The following is a 22,304-nucleotide window of genomic DNA, read 5'->3' as shown; positions in this document are numbered from 1 at the left end:
CACCTCAGTCTTGATGTGCAGCTGATCACAGAGAGTTGAACAGATCTTTTAATCCCAGTTTCTTTGCAAATCCTGTAATGTGGGCATGTTTATATGTGTTACTATGGACATGTAAATACACACCTGTCAATCAATTTGTTGGGTGGGGAATACCTCACTCGTGTGTCATGTTGTGGTAGGCCTCAATATCACAGGAATTTGGATCCTATTTTAACGTTAGGAAATTTATAAAAAGAGACTAAAGGCACTCCATATGACCAGATGCTAAGAAAAGTGGCTTTGAGGAGGGAGGGGAGGTTATGGTATTTGATTAAGGCAGTGCTAGGGAACCTATTGCCAATGAGCCAAATGTGGCTCTTTGACCATAAATACGTGGTTTTTCAGCTGTCTCCCTTCAGTAATATTATACAGTTTAAAAAATTATAACCATCTCCAGAAATCAGTTTCCCATTGAAAATACAATTCCCCTTTAATTGTTTGTGTATACATATAATTTACAGCAACATGAATAAGACCTCAGTTTACAATAAATGGATGTTTTGACCGTGTGGTGCTGTGGATAAGCTTAAATTGTGACATGCGCAATACCAATAAGGGGCAAACAACTTGCATTTCAATGGTAACCTCGCGCCTGTAATTCAAACAACATTCATAATCAGCCAATCACATGGCAGCAACTCAATGCATTTAGGCATGTAGACATGGTCAAGACGATCTGCTGCAGTTCAAACAGAGCATCAGAATGAGGGAGAAAGGGGATTGCCCTGTTCACATATGCCAAACAACCGCGCTAACTGGGCAATCGAGACACGTTCCGAAACAAAAGTGTAGGTGTGAAAGCACCCTGAGTGATGGTTTAGGTTGCTAAAAGGTTAGATCCCTTTGAACCACCAAACCCAACGCCTTCTTTATACCGACTACACCATCTGGAATTCAAACCCAGGACAAATATTAAAAGGGTCACACAGATCCGTCTCTTTTTAGTTTAAGGAGCAGACAGGAGACATGAGTAAATACAAAAACTTTATTTACAATTCTTTAAAAAGGCTAACACTAAAATAGGTCCTGATGACCAGTCCGCTCTGGAGGGCTTACTCACAAAAGGCACTGAAAGTGATTATCATTCAACCCGCACATAGAAAATACTCAATATCATACTCTCCAAATCAATGTTCCCAAATAGAGCCATTCACTCACAGGACTGGGGCTACCAACAGGAGTTATCACCCGTGAAATACACCATACACTTTTACACCACAGCACACTCCAGCCACACACCCTGGTGCATCAGAAGTGTCCCACAGCACACACTGGCACAGCAGCACCACCACCAAAAAGGTTCCTTCACCCGTGGGCCCCCAGCTCCTGCAAGAAACAGAAAGAAGATACCAAGAGCCACTAATGGGAAAAAGGGCTTCACTCTCAAACAGGTTCATTTTACACAAAGCACAGACACAAGTCAGTCACTCAGAACCCTGCTGAAAAATCCAGCTCAAACCAGCCTAGGCTGGTTGGCTGGTTTTAGCTGGTCGACCAGGCTGGTTTTAGATGGGTTTTGGCCACTTCCAGGCTGGTTTCCAGCCATTTCCAGCCTGGTTTTAGCTGGTCAGGCTGGGAGATGACCAGCTTAAACCAGCTTGACCAGCCTAGCCAAGCTGGGAGTCCAGCCAAAACCAGCTATACCCAGCTTAAACCAGGCTGATCAAGCTGTTTTAGTTGGATTTGGCTGGTCATTTTCCAGCCTGACTAGCTAAGACCAGGCTGGAAATGGCTGGAAACCAGCCTGGAAATGGCAAAAATTCCTCTAAAACCAGACTGGTCAACCAGCTAAAACCAGCCAACCAGCCTAGGCTGGTTTAAGCAGAATTTTTCAGCAGGGAACTCAATACAGAGTAATAATGAGGGTCTCTTGAAATAGATTAATGAACTAGACAGTCACAGGAAAGGAAGATTCACAGAATACACTTAGGTGCAATTGAACATGGACACAAGTTCATCACATTGATGACAGTTTGTTCAATGTTGACGGCCCCAGGTCTCCCAACGCAACTGAACCTTCTATTTTCTTTAAAATACAATACAAAGAGGTTTTGACAGAGTTCAGTCAGTACTCAGACAGTAGCATCACCCAGAAGATAGCATTAAACGCTTCTGGATTGTAGCATAAATGTTCTTTAACAGTAGCGACAAGTGTGGGCCCATTTACGATCTGAAAGAGAAGGAGAATCCTATAACAAACAAACAAACACACATCCACACACAGTTACAAATAATTTCATTGGATAACACTCCTACTTACAATCACATGCAAACACTTACCAAACATGAATGAGGTGCTCTTATAACAAATTCACCGACTGATATAAAAAGTCTTCAACCACACAAACTGACAGTGGGGCAGTCAGTCGTCCAATCAGTCCAAACACTGATGGAAACACACATACACCAGGCAGGCTGGAATGCAACACAGGGTCAGCATTAACCCCAAGCCACTAATCAATTAGCAAACTGCTAAGCTAACAGCACCTTACCTGGAAGCCATTGCCAGCACACAGGAAGTGGAATTCAGAACATGCCTCCTGACAGGCTACAGCCCCCAGTCGCTATTTATATTAATTTAATCATCCAAAAACAGTGTGTTTGCATTGTAGTAGGCATCATATTGATTACATTACAAAAATGTGACATCATTGTTCGGAAATAAAGCTCCTTTTATTCCTGTTGTATTAAATTTGATACATGATTTTCAACACAATTTATTTGCAACAAAATAAATGACTTATTAAGTAATTATGCTTTGTTTCAATCAAGAAAACCTTTATTTAATAAAATTAGTAACAATATAAATGTTATTCTTACTATAACAACTTTAGCAAATAGTTTTTAGCCAAAAAGCATCCGAGTATTTCAATGAAAGTAGCCATTTTGAAAAGGTAAAAAAAAGCCCTTCCAATGAAAATGAAAATCCACAAGGGGGGAGAATACAAGTATCACATCATATACAACAGGTTTTTAAACAAAGTATTGGTCAGGTTGATATAATATAGGTCTTAGAAACTCGTGTATCAAATATGATACGTGCGGCTATATAGTTAATTATAATTATTTTTTTATGCCTGTAATGCAACTCCCCTTTTCATGCAACCTATTTCAACACTCCCACCTAAACAGGGATGGACTCACCCACTCTTCTGACTTTTTTCAAACTAGACGTGTGAAAACACCCTGCTGTTGAAGTGGATTTTATACTCTTCAAAGTGTGAAGTTAATCTATATATTCAAATTGTATGTGTATAATCTGCTTGTGGACTTGCATACCATTAGAAGAATTACCATATCACAAGAAATGGATAAGTTATATAGTTACCAGGTTTGGGTCAGGGGTTAACCTAGGTGGAAATTGGGGTCAGGGGTTAACCTAGGTAGAATTTTTGTGACATATGTAGATCAAAGGGAAAAATAGTTGCAAAAGAAGTATATAAGCAGGCCAGAACATCAGTGAGACAGAATTTTTCAGACAGAGATGCTACTGGGGGTCTCCTGAAAATTCTCCTTTGTTGTCGACAATGAAGTATACTCTTCTGATATTCATAACCTCCAGACTGAGTTTGATTCATTAAAAGAAAAAGCAAGAAACCACTACACTGTGAGACAGGGGGGTTTCATGGCCCTTCATTATTTGTGAACTTATACTGTTATTGACCAGCGCCACCTCCTGGACTGATTATTTAAAGCATGCAATGAACTCACCTGCTTCTGGCTATTGATTTTACCCTCATTAGCCGCATTTCCACTATCGGGCCAGTGCGAGCCAGGGCTTTAATCGGGCCAGGCCGGGCCAATAGCCCGGGAGGTTGAGAAATGAGGCTGAAATCATGTCGCGTTTCCACTGTCGGGCTAGTAGCTCACAGCGCGTCACGCAAACACCGCCCACAGAACGTCCCCGAATCAAACGTCACACAACCCGCCCACTTCAGCGAGAATCAAGCAGATAAAGCAGACCCTGGAATCACGAAACGAAACCATTAAAATGAAGACAACCGAAACAAACAAACGACACGTTACTGTACAGCAGTACATGACATGTCTATACGCACAGACCTGTGTATTTCCATTCATTACATTTATTGTTTACTCGCCGACCGACTGTTGGCATTGTGCATCGAGTGCTCTCATCACTAACGCAGGGACCCATCACAGAGAGCGCACACATCCATAATATAAAGCCACAGAAATTCTCCTTTATATCTCGATATGGCATGTATTTTATAACATCCTCGTTTTGATAGACGTCGTGTTAGGTGTTTCAGCACAAGAGCGAGTAGCCTTATAAAATATAGACACATGTGTTGCGCTCAGCAGCTATTCACTAAAGCTCTTCATCTAAAGTTTCATTTATAAATTTAACCACATCATATAAACACATAAACACTTGTTTGAGTATATAGAACACATTTTGCGTTTGGACTTTCCCCCAATGCGTTTAAAGCAGCGAGCGCTGCGCAGGACAGAATGAAGAGTGACAGAAAAAAAGGTATAGGCTAGATTCTGCTTTCACCTAATGCTCTGTTTGCGCGATTTGATTAATATCATCGTATCCAAAAACTTTATAGCCTAAATATTTACTTATACAAATATTTACTTTATATAAATATTTCAAACCTTCTCCTGTGTTTATTGTTTTTAGAAAATATCGAAAATCTTCCTTTTGCAGATAGGTCTTTGTAAAATGAAAGTTAGGCTTTATGTGGCTTTAAAACGGTTTGATTTATGTATTGTATATAGGCTACCTACATATAGCTAGCTTTTGTTTATTTTATATTGGTTTGTTTATTTAATGTGATTTTATATTTATCCGATATTTGTAATTCTTTAAATTATATTTCAATATAGCTTAGGCTATTTTATCAAGATATGACACTATATTGTTTAAAGTCTACGAAAGTGGGCACGTAATTTGTTAAGTTTTAAGTCTTTCAGTTGTATTTATATTGTGTATTATCTCCAAAATAAATAAAGAAAAAAGCCGCTCGTGGCATCAACAGAGCTGTGAAGGAGCGCTCTTGCCCGGTCTCACACACACATACAGGCATCTAAACACGCAAAAACAAACATTTTAAACTTGACAAAACTCTTGAAAACCTTTATTGTCTGCTGTGTGTTTAATATGGTGTAAAGATTATTATGCGTTATTGAAACATAAAGGAGGACGCAGCAAAAAACGTCACTATAAATTTAAACTACTTTATTATTTTATGCAGCAGCCTTAAATTTAAAAGGGAAACATAAGGGTGATCATACGCAAAAAGACCCCAGACTATAAGGCTAGATGTTTTCTTTCCCTTATTTATTTATGTGTTTGGCTCATGTACTCATGTGCGATCAGAAAACTGTCCGCCTCTCCTTTCACTCCGCCCCGAAGCCCCAGCTGACCCTCCTTGGCCCAAGGTATTCGGCCGCTGGCCCCAAGAAAAGGCCGGCCGCTGGCCCCAAGAAAGCCCCGCTTTGGCCCGATTAGGCCCCAGAAGTGACACTGGCCTTGGCTCGCCCTGGCTCGCTCGCTTTATGCCTACTTCAGACTGTGTGATTTTAGCCCCGATTTTGGCTCGCCGACAGGTTTTGAGAAATCGCCGACAAATGCCTGAAATCACAGGCAAATCGCTGCTCGTGCACGTGAGAGACAATCACACAGTATGAACTATCAAAGACGCGATCTGAGAGAATCGCCGATGCGTCGCCGATGCCTGCGAGATATTTGGAGTGCTGAATATTTGGAGCTGTCGGCGATTCAAATCATGCCGTGTGAAATGAGTTTTGACTGAAAATAACATCAGCGATCGCCTACAGCCAATGAGAGAGCAGCATTCACTTGTGTGTGTGTGTGTGTGTATACCTGCTGCAGGCCAGCGGGAGGCTGGGGGAGAAGTTAAAAGAGCTCATTTTAGGTTTATTTGGACCCACGAAATGGAGGAAAACTAGTGGAGGTTTGACAGGACTCAGGAGCAACCGTGTCTGTTTAACGTTTCATACAGAAAGAAATTCGTTTATTATTAATGTTGAGGAGAAATGGCTAATTCCCTTTAAACCCAGGTGAGCAAACATGTACATGTTCTACTCCATTAAAGGCTTCTTTCTCGTTATGTAGTTAATAACAAAAGATATACGACGTGTTTTTGGCTGTGAGACGTAGTTTGGACGAAGTTGTCGGCGATTCTTCCTATAGTAAAGTCATACAGTGTGAATGTCCCTGTCACCGATCCATCTTGCAGTGTAAACAAAGCAGCGACGAAACGCTAGCCCAGATAGTCATGCAGTGTGAAAACATCTGTGACACGACTACTTTGAAAATCATGCGGTCTGAACTCGGCATTAGGCGCGATAGTGGAAACGCGGCTATTGTTTGATGGCATTTTGTGAGCCGGCTAAGTCCCTTTATCAATCTGGGGTTGCCACAGCAAAATGAACCGCCAACTTATCCAGCCTATGTTTAACACAGCAGATGCCCTTCCAGCTGCAACCCGCTGTGTAAAACATATGCTGGATAAGTTGGCAGTTCATTCCACTGTGGCAACCCCGGATTAATAAAGGGATTAAGCCGAAAAGAAAATGAATTAATAAAATGCAGTCTTCTTAGTGTTATTTTTGCAATTGTACATTTTTATCAGAGTCCTACAATAGAAAATAAGAGTATATCTCTCCAGTCAGGGCTTTCTTAGTGTGAAACCTTTGTTTATAGACTAAAATAAAAGCAAAACACTGGTGTTAAACTCAGTTCCTTTCCTTGAAAATGCATAAATACCATATAACATTTGGATTTTGGTTTGTTTGATTCGAGCATTGTTTACTTCTTTTCTTTTTGAATATCTATGATTAGATCTCGTGTTTTGAAGAGCTCTGTTTGGTGGTCACGTTAAGTTCCTCCCAGTGAGCACTGACTTTACTCTCTGCTGGAGCGTCAGAGGTGGATTTCAACACATAAACTGGCAACCGTGTTCAGTTCTCTTTGTGTTTCCTTAAAGGCCGTTTTCAAAACTACTTGGCAGACGTCAGTGTTGCAGAGATGCATCGTTCATTTTCCATGTTTTTGCTGCTATCCATCATTGGGCTGCAAGTAAGCATTGTGGTCTCGGAATTACGTTCATGGATACGGATCGTTGAAACGATTAACAAAATCGAGATGACTGTTGATAATGGAGGAGAATGGGGCTCATGGGGACAGCCAGATTTTTGTCCAGGGGGCTCATACGCCCGAGGGTTTAGTCTCAAGGTAAGTCTGGCATTGATTTTATAACAGCTCTAAACTAGCCAGTGCTCCCAGGGGCGCACACACACACATAATTGTTGTTAATATTCTTATTGTAATTTCTATAAATTTTATATGATTAAATTTTTTTTTAGAAAATCATCTGTGCAAAACATTTTCTCTAACCCCTCCGCTTGTCTGTGCCTGCCAACATGTTCAGTTCTGGCCAGATGGTGGATCTGTTTCGGAGCAGTTTCACTTTTAACATATGTCTGCAATAAAAATCCAACCAATCAGCGTCTTTGAATTTGAGACAGATGGGTGAATATTTTGCCTCCACAGGAGCCACACGTGACTGCTATTTTTTCTTTGTTTTTCTTTTTGCAACCAGCATATTTCAGTGGTCACATCACCGTGTGTTGTACTGTACGACACAAAAACACTCCACATTAACATTATGCTGGCAGCACAGTCTGATGGGTAGCATATTCTGTCACTGAAAAAAAAATAGTTATTTTTTTAATGAGGTAACAGAAACAATAGCAAATTTGAGGAACATATTATCGTCTTTTAAGAGCATAGTCGTTTCTATTTATTAAATACTTTTTTAAAACTTTTTAAATGTAGTGCAATGTGCTGTTAAAAGTAAGTCATGATTTATTTTTATATGTAGTGCCTTTAAAACTTAATTCTTGCTTAATTTAAAGCTGGTTACACTTCAAATATACAAGGATGGCAAAAAAAAAAAAAACACTTATGCAGAGGATACAAATTATATACAATACTTTGCAAAAATCTTAGGTCACAAGTATTTTCACCAAAAAAAAAAAAGGTTTAAAGTCACGTATTTCTATATTTTTCTATAGCATGTTATTTTGAAATATCAGTTTACATTTTCAACATTATTTTGTGATAAAATGTAATTCTAGAGTGACATTATTGTCTGCCAAGAGCCAGTGCTGCACACAGAGATCTGATCTGATCAACATGACATGAAAAAACTGAACAAACTGAGACCTGAAACTCAATCCACAAGAACTTTGGCAATATCTCGAAGATGCTTAAAAAAACTGCCTGCAGATCTACAGCACTGTTCAAAGTTTTAGGCACTTGTGTAAAAATGCTGTAAAATGAGGACGCGTTCAAAAATAATGCATAAACACATTTTATCAATCAATTAATCAACTTATATTAACTAAATCAAATCAACATCTCGTATGAGCACACATTGCATTTTAAACACTTGGTACACTCGCCCAGAGTTTTTCAGGTAGTCTTTACACCATCTTAGAGATGTTTTTCTTCTCGATTGAATTTGTCCCAGTTTGTTCTGTTTCTTCATGTCATGGACTGGGTGATGATCAGATCCGATCTCTGTGTGGAGACAATAATCCCACTGTAGAAATACTATTAATGACATAAATAATATTTGGAGTAGGGGTGGCTGACGCAAAACTGACGTTTCAACACAGTGTTGAGATCCCTAAACGCAAGTAAAACACTGCACAGAAGCATGATCTGAAACACCCAGGTCAGGGGACAAAAGCGATTAGAAACTAGTGGTCGGCAAAGCAAGGATTCATGAAACACGGAAACAGTCGAAGCAAGTAAGTTGACGTTTCGAAACATTTCAAAACCCATCTCTACACTGACAGCTAGTGGTCATTTTTTCATGTATTGCTCTGGGACAGCTTCAGCAAAGAAAGAGATAAGCAAATTCAGGAATTATACACCACACTGTAGAGTTGAAGTTTCTAATGTGATTTAGTTCACCATGTCTACTATGCAGAGAAAATGGGTTCAAATGCAGAGGGATGCGGTTATATAGACATTAGTTTTTAAATGCTCTGTTGTTGTAATGTGTTTTGTTTTAACATTGGTCTGACATTCCAATAATCACTTTGTGAAATAAATATGCCTGGTTTTGGTTATAAAAATTAACATTATTAAAATACATAAAGTCATTATTAAAAGGCATAAAGTCGAGATCCAAACTCGGGACTTTTGCAGCACTGATACTCTGTGCACACGCATGGTCCACTTGGCTACATGAGACAGAGGTTATTTGTCCGACCCTGTCAGTCAAACGCGGATTCGCCAGGTCTCGAAACGCTTCTAAAAGGACAGATGCTTTGAATCGCTTTAGTCTTGTCACCTAGTGTTTTTTAATTACCTTAGTCACAATCCCCACAGTGTATTTCCACTCCCACGGGAATCAGCGAGCAGTAACGCCAGCAACGCTACAACTCCACTGCTTTGTGGCGCAATAAATTCAGGGCTAATGCAACTGTTTTTCTCTTGCGCTGCTTGCAATTAATCAGGTAAAAGTTTGTCAATTTGGTTGTAAATTTAAATAGGTTATTATCAGTTAAATAAAACAGTCATTTCCTCGTGTGTTTCATTTTAAAGTGAAGCAAAGGTGCAATTTCAGTGCTACAAGTTGCTGCCACTACAGTTTAGCTATAACCTGATCAAACTCGCTAGATTTGCACGGGCTGCCTCGATCGTCATGACAACAGCCTTTTACAATGTACCACTACACAAACTGCTTAAATCTCGACAACATTCTGCAAGATGTGATTATTTCTTACTGTAAGGATGTATTGATACTGTAGTGCTATAATCTGCAAAAAATAAAAATAATTACTATAATTATAATTACTATAATAATTTTGTAAAAAATAATTACTATAATTAAATTTAACTTAAATTTAACAAACAAACTTATTCTAGTTAACTAAATCTCGAGTAGATTTAGTCAGCAAAGATCTTTTTACATTACTAGACTAAACGTAAAATGATTCAAAAGACTAAAATATGACTAAAACTAAAAGGGAATTTAAGTCAAAGACTAAAACCAAAGATTCTAGAATACACAAGACATGTCACTCGTATAGTTTTGAATGGGGGAAAGTGAAACGATTAATATGGCGAATGAAGCCCCGCCTACTAGCAGGCGCCAATCATCGATCGGTATTGACTGGCATTTCTCAGAGGAAAAGCTTTGACTGTGGTTTTATGACAGTTTGGTGGTCAACAAATGCATTGAATCTCAGCGAATACTTGCTTCACACACATGAGAATATATCTCAATAAAACTTGAAATCTCTTTTGTAATCTATATGAAATGAACACGAGGTACAGTCCATTCTGTCTAACACACATCACATGACAGCAACTACTTAAACGCCCACAAACTTGTAAACAAAGAGTCGCTTTCTGGAGGAGATTCGCTATCAAGACCAAGTTGTGAATTAGTTCAGAAGAGCAGCGCAATCTGGCGAAGCATTATTCAGAAGATGATAATGTGTAGAACGGCCATAAATGAGGTTGGTGTCGTGATCTCGTTCCTTTCGAATGCACATGCCCATTAGCTCGGGTAACCTGAAAATAAGCAGATTTTGTTTGCTTTGAACGTTTAGAAACTAAACTTATAAGGCAGTTGTGGCTTAATTTTATTGGTGATTCCAAACATGTCATGTAATCGTAAGCTTGGCAAATAGATTTGGAGAATTTGATGTTTCCCCATTCAGACAGAATACCCATACTGCAGAGTGAAATGACTTGTCTTAAAGGGACTTTGGCACAAATAAATCAAAAATTTCTGTTAAAATTAACACTAAGTAGGCTATGTGACCCCTATTTTACAGCAATTGGTTGTCACTTGGCTTTTTCTTTGTTTGACACAAATCAAGAAATGCCTCTTTTCATAGTTTTTAGCCACTATTAACATGTTCTCCTCTACTTCAGACCTTTAATGCACAGCACAACTATTAAACCTGTATAAATAAATTAGAAATGTTCTCTTCTTTATGCCTGCAGCATGCCAGTGAAAATGCACCATCAGCCCTTTTATCACTCCAACTCCTAACCCTCTCCCCTACCGTTGACCCACAGCCCCTTTCTTCAGCCCTGAAGCCAGTCATTCCTTCTCTCTCTATTCTGGTTGCCCCTGGAACAAAGCCAAGCTTGAAGCTGCCTCCACTAATAGTGCCAGATATACATTCCTCTTTTCCTTCCCCATGCCAAAATTGGCAAAAAAAATTTTGAGTCAAGATATCCTCCAGGCAGTGCAAGATTCTTGCAGTTACCGTAGGGTCATCTGGATGAAACGAATGATAGAGCTGTGTGTCGTCGGGATAGCAGTGATAATAGAAACCATGTGATTGGTTGATGGTTCCCACTGATGTTGTGTAAATAGAGAATAGTAGGAGACCAAGAACAGATCCCTGAGGTACTCCAGTGGCCAGATGATGAACTTTGGATATCTGTCCTCCTCTCTAGGCAACCTTGAATGTTCTGCCCGGTGAGATAACCTAAAGGGCCATGAAACCCCCTCGTTTCAGCAGGGTGTTTTCACACCTCTACTTTGGAAAAAGTCAGAAAACTGGGCGTGTCCACCTCTGTTTAGGGGGGAGTGTCGGAGGAAGAAAAGTGGGATGGTGTGGGAGTGTCTATTTGGGTACGCGCAAGTTTCAGAGTCAAAATACACACCCACACACACACACACACACACACACACACACACACACACACACACATACAGGAGAAAGTGATGGTGTTTAACCTACATGGACATCTGTAGTCGAATTATTTGCCAAATTATTAAATGGTGGACTTTAACTGCAGTTTGGCTCTTTCATTCAGGGAATTCATTCATGTCCCTCGCGACAAACGAGATATTTGATTCGAGGATCTGCTCTAAGCGTGTATTTTTCATGCAATGTTTGATACCGCACGGCGAATGAGAGAAAAAAAACCTCAGCATTTCCCAGAAACTTAGATGCACACGAAAGGTAGTGTCAAAAAGCCGCACGTGTTATTCCGGTCACTAAATGAGGTGAAAACCCTACACGAGGTTAAAGTTTGGTTGTGGTGTTAACATGTTTACACTCTGTGCAATAGTTTGTTAGATACGAACAAACTGAATAAACAAAGAGCACTGGTCACCCACTTACCAAATCTGTAGAGACAGGACAATCACCAGCAACTAGAGCCACGTCTTTATGAAGAGAAGACTAAAAGCGAATCCGGATCTCAGCGTTTGCAGATGAGAACAGCTCTCAGGTAAACAATGTTCCTCCTTAGACACGTAAGTTGTTGTTGTCGCGCGTCGCGTACACTGTTAATCCACACGTGACTCTGAGCTCTCACAGAGAGAAAATGAAAACGAAACTTAACTGCAGCAAACTATAAAAGCAACACTTCACGCTTGTTTTGCCAACACAACTTGGCGTCTCTGTCCTGAAAACACGGTGATAGTAATGAATATTAATGAAGTTGCACAATAGAGCGCGCTGATTGGTTTGAACCAAGCCTTACTCATGCATTAATGCAGCACACTGTAAGACGTAATAAGACACACTCTGGCACAGACGCCCAGTCTGCACGCTGGAATACACACTATTATGTCATGACCGTGACGCAGCTTCAAAAACTCGTTTCAAACCGGAAGTATGAATTTACTTGAAATAACGCAAAAAACAACCAATTTACACTTTTTAGTGAAATATAGGTGTCCTAATAGTGTTTTTAGCAGTGTGGGACACATATACTTGACATTAGCTCAAAAAATGTGTTTTGGTGTTTCGTGACCCTTTAAGACTCCAACCGGCAGAGCGGGTTCCATTGATGCTCATTGAGGAGAGGGTGGACAGTAGAATCTGCCGATTCATTGTATCAAAAGCAGCAGACAAAAGCTGCTTTGGTAAGCCGCAGGACTTCAGTGACTGAAAGATGCGCAGTCTCCGTGGAATGTCCACATTAAAAGCCTAATTGGTTTGCATGTAGCAGGGTTTTGAGTATTTGGTGAAATTTGCTTGAAAACAACCATTTCCAGTGTTTTGGCAATAAATGGAAGAGATACTAGTCTGTAATTTTCAGATATTGAGGTGAGTGATTTTTTATGGGTGTCTCAAGTGCTGTTCATTTTGTTATGGTAGTATATCATTATTGTTTAATCTACATTTACAGTGCTTCCTCCTGAGAAAACAAAAGTTGTACCACAGAGACATACCTAATGATTGCAGTTTTAATGATGTCAGAGCACAGTGCTCTGTAGAAAATTCTACTAATCGGTTTAAATGTAGCACACTTTCAAAACAAACTGAGGACTTGATATGAGTGTAGAAATTAGAGCAGTTTATTGAAAACAACAAAATATTCAAAGAGTTCGTGGAAGAGACACATGAAGGGAATCCAGGGGCTGTACGAAATGTTTTCTTAAATATTACAAAGGCTTTATGGGCCGGCTTGTCTCAAACCAGGGACTTGAGTTTGCTGCGGAGGAGGGAGGTCAGGGGGGAAGTGATGGAGCTGTATCCCTTGATAATTCTTCGGAAGAAGTTAGCAAAGCCTAGGAAGCATTGGAGTTCTTTTACGGTACTAGGTTGTTTCCACTCACAGATGGCCTGTTACCTTCCCTTGGTCCATCTGGATGCCTTCTGCAGAAATGATGTACACAAGAAACTGCACAGATGGTTGGTGGAACTCACATTTTTCGATCTTCAGATACAGCTGGTGCTGTCGTTGACACTGGAGAACTTAGGTGACATGTTGGCAATGTTCAGCCAGATTCTTTGAATATGTTAGAATATCATCTATGTAAACGATCACAAAGCAGTGAAGAAACTTTCTGAAAACATCATTCATGAATGTTTGGAAGACGGCTGATGAGATGGAAAGGTCGTGGGGCATCAACCGGTATTCATAGAGGCCTGCTGGAGTGATGAAGGCAGTCTACCATTTGTCTCCTGCCCGGATATAGGCCAAGTTATAAACACTCCTTCAATCCAGTTTTTCTAAAGATGAAAGCCCCATGGAGTTCTTCTAGAGCTGCTGGGACCAGTGGAAGTGGATATGGCTGGGGCATAATCTGGGAGTTTACAGTTCGGTAGTCAATCCAGGGACGTATACCTCCATCCTTCTTACCCACGAAGAAGAAGCTTGAAGCTGCCGGTGAGGTGGCCAGTCAAATAAATCCCTGTTGGAGCATCTCAGACACATATTCCTCCATTGCCTTGCACACCAGGATGGACAGGGGATAGATTCTTCCTTTAGGGAGTTTGGTGGCTGCTTGCTTACTGAAAACATCCTGGAATGCCAGGTAATCATGAACTGAATCTGTGAGCAATCGAACTACTAGAACCAAGTGATCAGATCAGAGAGATCTAGACAGAGTGTCAGATTGCTACAAGGTAAGGCCATGGGACCTACTGAGGTATATGCATTTGCTGGAAAAAGTGCGGGAAGAAGTGAAGCCTTGAGTGTGGTGAGGATATCTATGGGTGAGGGTGTTGTGTGTCTGGTATCCACCTCAAATTCGGTCTTCGATTGGTCCTTCTGTCACAACACACTAAGGACATGACACAAGAATTGTAGAAATCAGAGTAAATTATTGAAAACAACAAAATATTCAAAGTCTTATCTGTTTCAAAGAGTTTGTGGAAGAGATGGGTAAATCTGATGCAGACACACAACACACATGAAGGGAATCCAGGAGTATGAGGAGCCAGGAGGAATCACAGAGACACTGGAGAAGGATAAACGCCTTTTATCCTTGTGTGTGTGTGTGTGTGTGTGTGTGTGTTTGTTTGTGTGAGTGTGTCTGTGTGCAGGTGCTGGTGATTAGAAATCAGGTGATTGAGAACAGGCAGGGCCGGCGCTTCCATAGAGGCGACCTAGGCGGCCGCCTAGGGCGGCAGAATAGAGAGGGTGGCGTCCCCGAAACTACCCTCGCCACCCGCGCCCTCATTTGCGTCTAGGGTGGCAGAATAGAGAGGGCGGCGTCCCCTGAACTACCCTCGCCACCCGCGCCTCAGTTATATCCACGTCTAGCGCGGCAGAATAGAGAGGGCGGCGTCCCCTAAACTACCCTCACCACCCGCGCCTTAGTTATAGCTGCGTCTAGGGCGGCAGAATAGACCCACCCCCCGGTTTCACTTTAGGTTTGAGGGCGGCGTGACCGTCCTTTGCCTAGAGCGGCAGTTCAGCTTGCTCCAGCCCTGAGAACAGGTATGAGTGAGTCCAGGTGAAGCCAACAACTGCCTGAAACACCTTGGCAAACATCTGATTTATGCATGATATATTTCCTATATATAAATTAGGCCTGAATCTGATCTCAAATAAATCTGAATTGAGTCAGAGTAGTTTGTGGACCACACAGTAGTAGATTAATAGTGTGTAAACATGTGTCACCAATTAACCATGAAATGTGAAGAAATGAGCAACTGAATGCTACCTCAGACAGTCCTGCACTGTGAAAAAAATAGAACTTGGGAGTATTGGAAATTGTCAGTGTGAAATTGATCACCATTTTTAAAGGAGGATTGTATTAATGATGTGGCTGTTTTAAGGTGGAAGAACCTTATTCACTTGATGAGACGTCAGTCAATGGGATTCGTCTTTACTGTGTCCGTCCAAACAACTTGTCCAAGGTTGTTGCTGAAGTTCAGTCCGCAGTTTCAAGGTAATTACTTTGGGTTTTTTTTTTTTGTTTGTTTGTTTTTCATTAATTGTTAAAGATACAAAAAATTTTATTTGATCTGTCTAAACCCTATTGTGTCTTTTCTTCAGCTGGGGTGAGTGGACATCTGACGAATGGTGTAGTTCTGGATTCTTGAAAGCTTTTAAGTTGAATGTTGAGTCTCCTCAAGGAATTGATGATGACACGGCAGCAAACAACATCATGTGAGTATGTTGAAAACAATCATGTAATATGAAGGTACTTGATTTAAATCATACACAGAAAAAAAGTATTTAATGCATACAAAAAAAAATGAATGCACACAAAAGTTATGTGTTTGAAAACTAATATGTATTAGTGTAAACGAGGCCTGAGACACATCACCAAAAATGTTCATATTTAAATAAAACTGATAAATGCACTTATCTTATTCAACATAAGTGCATTTATCAGTTTTATTTAAATATAAACATTTTTGGTAATGTGTCTCAGGCCTCGTTTACACTAATACATATTAGTTTTCAAACACATAACTTTTGCAATAGTTACGCCTTCCATCCACACTACCCCAGAGTTTTCCACCTCTGAAAACAGAGAATTTTGAAAACACTGAAAAAGCTGTTTCATTTTAAAATGCTGCTGCTCCATGTCAGTGTGGATGGAGGAAAATAGAGACATCTGATAACGGACTGGGGCTTTTCTCAGCATTAAGGACACAAAGGTCAGACTTGCATTCTTTCCTTGTAAGTTCAGGCTTCGCAAGTTTGACAGGGAGACAATGAACTCCAGAGGAAGCCAGGACACATCGATTCAATCTTCATGTGGAACAGCAAACAATGTACATTAGTAAAATTTCTGCCAATAAGCTTAATGCGTGCACAGGCTGACGCCCGATTTACATGGGACATCAGCGTCAAGGCTTTCCATTCAGTTTGAATGGGTATCTTCAAGCTTTGCCGAACTGAATTGTAGATCTCACTGTATTTCTCAACTTTTCAAGTGCCAACAGAAGTGTCAGCCAATCAGATTTCTTTATGCAAATATCCCACTTCAGACAGTAGCCGATTGTGGACTAATTTCATTGGCTGATGCTGCGTTGGTGCTGAAGCCCCATGTGAATCGGGCATGATAGGTCACCTAATCTGATCCTGCGTCATTAACTACATGGTGCAGGAGATTGGTTGCTGTCGCCTCAGCCGCCAGTGAGCTTGCTTCTCATCACTTTAAATGCTCTGCATCATTCTAAGCTGTCAAGCTGCGGCTCATTTATGGAGATACCGAAAACAACAAGACAAACAACTAAAAGATAAGGGACGATGATCTTTTATTATTGCTGGGCTGCTAATGTTTATGAAAGCTTTTGTACATTTTAGTCAAGCTGCAGGTACACAAATGCATTGCTAAAAAATGCATTGTGCAAACTTATCAGAAGCAAGTTACAAAAGGTACATACCCTATGCTACTACTATTATAGCAAGGTTTTATACATAGATGAATTCATGGTCGGTTGTTTAAACTGACTATTCAAAAGCTATGATTCCTTAGCTAAACTAATGTGTTGCTCCTAGCTGCACACCACCAGCTTTCATACATGTCTTTCATATTTTGTATCTCATACATATGCGACAAAAGTGAAATTTCTGCCATGAAACTCTATGTGAGTGCAGGCTGATAGGTCACCTAATCTGCTTCTGCATCATTAACTTCATGGCACAGGAGATTGGTTGCAGTCACCTCGGCAGCCAACGAGCTTGATCCTCATCACTCTAAATGCTCTGCATCATTCTACGCTGTTAAGCTGCAGTGTGTTTTTGGAGACCCTCCTCTACCCCAGCTCCACCTGTGTTTAAATCTGCTATGGGATTACTATATATATGTTATATCACATGTCTGTGAATATACTGTCAGTAGTAGATCTTGGTACTTGCTCTGCCATAATAATCCAAGCAGCAGCAGCGTAGCAGATCTTTACCGCCAAGACCAAATACATTAACATTGCTATTTACATATTCATTAACATACTAAAGAGTATTCTACATACTAAGAGTGTTCATGACAGAAGAAACAACCATATCAACCTGACTATGTTATTTCACTTTCTTTTTTTTTTATAATAATTTTTTCAGGGTTTTCACCTTTATTTTTGACAGCACAGTAGAGAGAATTGACAGGAAAGCATGGGGAGCAGAGAGAGGGGAAGGATCGGCTTAGGACCGCAAGGTGGAATCGAACCCGAGTCGCCGCAAGGACCGGAGTGCATGTGTCCACGCACTAACCACTACACCACTGGCACCGACGTTATTGTTTCACTTTCTTAACAATAAAATTAAAACACCTGTCAATCAATTTGGTGGGCGGGAAAACTGCATTCCTACGTCACGTTGCGGTGGGCCTCAAAATCACTATGATTTGTAGACTATTTTATTGTCAGGTAATTTTAAAAAAGAGACTTGTGTTTCTATTATTCCAATGTGACTGTGGAAACATTATACCTACACACTGTTCTGTCCAAACAGCTTACAAAAGATGATTTTGCAACACAAGTGCCCTTTAAGAATAAGTTAAGTATTAATTTATATCTGTATTATCTCCAGGTTCAGTTGCAGTGATGGTAATCTGCTACAAGGTGATGGCATGGCCTGGGGGAATTGGGGCTCTTGGAGCAAAAGCTGTCAGGGAAAAGGAATTTGTGGCATCAAGACTCGGGTTGAAGAGCCACAGGGAATATGGGACGACACCGCTCTCAATGATGTAGCCACGTACTGCTGCGATTAAGGTGAGGGGATTGCAAACAACACTCAGAATAACACATACTGCAGAGAACTGAGGTCTGGCTTTTCTTTCAGGAGGAAGAGGATGAAAACAAGAACAGCAAGAAGACCTGATGGGTTGTAATAATGCTTATGCACACAGACCTGGACAGGAGGTTTAGGGCATGACAGAAATTAATTGATTAAAACTAACATTTCAGTTCTTCCAGGATAACATCTTGTGTTATGTGTGCAGAATTATTTGGCAAGTGATTATTTTGAGAATATTCTAATTTTTATGCCGTCACTAATTACAGAAATAATATGCATTAATTACTACAAGTAATTCAAATTAAATGCTTTTTTGAGCATATCAGGTGATTCAACCTAAGCAATACAACATTGTAATACAGTTATGTAGGTGATTATTAGGCAGCAGCTTTTCCTCTGACAAAATAAACCCCCCAAAAAATAACATTTATTGACTCAGAAAAATCCAAAATTATAAATAATCTTCCAGAGGGAGGCTCTTTAAAAGGCTAAGATATTGCGTCACAAACAACCCAGGCTCATCCTGAAAACATAGTCCTGTGGACGTTTCTGGAGGCTGCGAAAAACATCCTTAGAGGTATGTATTGCAGTTTTTGTTTTGGCGAATCAGCCAGAAGCCGCTGTGTGCGATTTTTCACATCTCAATTGCCTCTCGCGATTGCCGTTCGCACCCTTGCTTTTCTCGCGTAAACCTACCTGTCAACTGTCGACTGGCTGAAAGATTGACTGTGCGACCAGCCAATCGACGGACCAACCCTCCTCCTTCCCTGAACCCAACCAATTTTACCGATTGACCCGCCCGCCCACTCACTTCTCCTAAACGACAACCAAAAATTTACGAAAGCAGTCCAGAAAAAGAAAAGCCCTCATCTGATTTTTACCATGTCTTCAGATTTTACCACATTGTCACCGTTGTTCACTCGTTCGTTTTATTTTTTTGGATTCTGTTTTTGTCCTACCTTGTTTCTGAAATCGCTCTTCCCCAGACTCAAACCCGGTTTTTGTCGTCATGGTCAAATTCTCTCTGGGTCTCAAGTCCGCCAACGTACACGATGAGCTAACCGGACAAACTGGTTGCGGTGGGAAAGCCTTCTACACGGAGGTAAGCGGTCAGCCGGTAAGCGCCAAAAGGAATGGCGTCATACCGCCACATAGCGTTCGCTTAAAAAAAATGAAATGCAGCCAAACTTACCTCTGGCTACATAGACTACGTTTTCAGAATGAGCCTGGGTTGGTCGCATAAGCTAAATGTCAAGACTGGGCTAAGAAATCCATGAAGAGAAAGTTCCTTCATTCATTCATTCATTCTCTTTACGGCTTTGTCCCTTTTTTAATCAGGGGTTGCCACAGTGGAATGAACCGCCAACATATCCACCATATGTTTTACGCAGTGGAAGCCCCTCCAGCCGCAACCTATTACTGGGAAACACCCATACACACTCACTCCAGACAATTTAGCCTACCCTATTCATCTATAGCCCATGACTTAGGACTGTGGGGGAAACTGGAGTACCCGAAGGAAACCCACGCGAACACGGGGAGAACATGCAAACTCCACACAGAAACACCAACTGACCCATCTGGGGCTCAAACCAGCGACCTTCTTGCTATGAGGTGAACGTGCTACCCACTGCGCCACCGTGCAGCTGAAGAGAAAGTTTTCATTGGTTTTATCTACTGATAAGTATGACTTCCTACACACATGGCTGAATCAGAAACAGATACACTTCAGCACCGGCAAGGTAAGGGTAGTTGTACTGATATGTGCTGGTGTCATTAGAAATGAGCAAGATGGACATATTTGTACAGAAGATCGACTAAATCAAACCTACTGCCACTATTTAGCACATAAATCTGCACACAAGTCAAGAAGTCTGGTTTATTTTTAATTTTTAATAACTAATTTCAAGAGGATCCTGGTACCGCATTAGCACCGTACATTTGCACCAATCAGATGCATACTGACTCACTGTAAATGACCAGAGCTTTCTACTCCAGTCACCTTCATCTTGAAGAATCCAACCTTCCACCCCACTCCTCCCCTTCTCTAATAGGGCGGCACGGTGGCCAAGTGGGTAGCACTGTTGCCTCACAGCTAAACCCAGCTCGTTTGGCCCTCTCCGAGCCGGTCAGCATTTCTGTGTGGAGTTTGCATGTTCTCCGTTTTTGAATGGGTTCTCCAGTTTCCTTCCACCATCCAAAGACATGCACCATAAGTAAATTGACTATTTCAAAATAGCACCAACCTGAGCTCAAACTCTCCTCTCGCCCTTCAAACAGGAGGGAGCCCCGGGCTCAAAGATATTCTAAGCTCAGGATTCCCTCCCACGACAGCATGCCAAATACGCTTTATTATCAATCATCAGCTAAGTGTGAACTTGTGCTTTGCCACAAATTCTAATTCTAACTTGCCTAATAATTCTGCACACAACGTAGTCTGAGATTTCTGTGCATAACACACAGAAGTCTGGATGGTTACACATACTGAATAATTTCATGACTAACATGTTACATATAAGAGTAGCCAATCATGTAAAAGGATAGTCATCATGCCATTTATGTATGCATGCACCTTCCTATATAAGCTGTTGACTTGGTTTGTTTTGGGGGATTCTGTTTAATCATTTCTGCCACAATTAAAGCATATTAAAAATGCATTGTTTGGAGACTGCCTGGTTACTGCAGCTTAGTAAAGCACTTGGTCGCATTTCACTTTTTGTCCTGTTGGCTTCCATTCATACACGCACAAAACCACCAGACCAGACAATCAAGTTCATTTAAAAGGTTTTGCATTTTACTGCATTCCAGAGGTAAATACTTACTGAACATTGGAAAGTGATTTGCATCATGTAAAAACAACAAAACTTGACCTCTCTGTACAGATATGTAAAACATTCAGTCCAATTCATATCAGCATCATCCTCTTATATCCTGCCCTTTTTCACAGCACTGTCCGAATTCATTTTGCATGCTCAAAGAAGTGTTACCCATGAGTTTGTAAAACGTCAACTGTAGACGAACAAAATAACATCTTTTTAAGAATGCAAGAAACATCCCAGGTAGCAAAGAATTCTGGCCCAGATTTGTTATAAGGCTGGCACAGGAGACATTCATCCGGCACTGGCATAAAGCATGTGGGCCAAACATGGCCCGGGTTTGGCAGTGGTGGCAATGTCTTTAAGGCGGCACACAAGATTTGGGCCAGATGTTAAAAATAGATGTGTGGGCTATGTAAATTTGGCCATCTTGACCCACATTTTAAAAAATATATTTTTGAGTAAATAAAAAAATTCTACCAATTAGGTCGAATCCACAGTGTGCTTAAAGTGCAGTGCTTCATGGGTTTATCAATTTCACTGCAATTGTGACACACCAACCTCTCTGGCCTAGTTCAGGCTTAGTTATGAGTAGTATCCGCAGATTTCTGCAGATATTTTAGCCCATCATAAATTCTGTTTATTTACTTGGGTAAATGTGTAAATCTGTATTTATTAAGTTTTTATTCAGTAATTTATTACTTTTTATTTCATGTATAAGGTTTTAGTATTGATACTCTGCTGGATACTCCCAAAATGAGATCGCAGATTCCGTCTGGCCCTGGTTATGAGTCATTACCTTGGCTGAGACCTGTCCCAGATGTGGTCTATGTTTGGCCCTTGTCTAGAAGCCAGACTTGGTCCAGTCATGGACCGTAATTGTGATTGTGTGGGCCAGAGCTGGGCCAGAGAAATGCTATGTGGGCTGTTAGCATTTACATTAATAGTAGGAAATACAAATTTTCCAAAAGTTCAAGTTC

At 40.7% G+C, this 22,304-nt stretch overlaps 2 protein-coding genes across 4 annotated transcripts in view; both read left to right on the top strand.

The window, feature by feature from the left end:
- The window catches only part of engl (endoglin, like), a 449,904-nt gene that overhangs the window by 407,490 nt on the left and 20,110 nt on the right, over nt 1-22,304 (top strand). The window lies entirely within an intron of this gene.
- vmo1a (vitelline membrane outer layer 1 homolog a) lies at nt 6,874-21,165 on the top strand. Of its 2 annotated transcripts, XM_087243874.1 has the most exons (5): nt 6,874-7,267; nt 15,598-15,710; nt 15,818-15,931; nt 18,302-18,483; nt 18,554-21,165. In XM_087243874.1, exons 1-4 carry the CDS (start codon nt 7,061-7,063, stop codon nt 18,480-18,482), a joined length of 615 nt encoding a protein of 204 aa, XP_087100000.1. In that variant the 5' UTR covers nt 6,874-7,060; the 3' UTR covers nt 18,483; nt 18,554-21,165. The 2 variants fall into 2 exon arrangements, with proteins under 2 accessions (XP_087100000.1, XP_087099999.1); XM_087243873.1 differs by lacking the exon at nt 18,554-21,165 and having other exon boundaries at nt 6,924-7,267; nt 18,302-18,486.

The sequence above is a fragment of the Danio rerio genome, chromosome 3 (genome assembly GCF_052040795.2).
Source record: "Danio rerio strain M-AB ecotype USA chromosome 3, GRCz13ab, whole genome shotgun sequence".
Lineage (NCBI taxonomy): Eukaryota > Metazoa > Chordata > Actinopteri > Cypriniformes > Danionidae > Danio > Danio rerio.
Note: the sequence above shows the minus strand (reverse complement) of the source record. Positions and strands in the feature narration are given on the sequence as shown.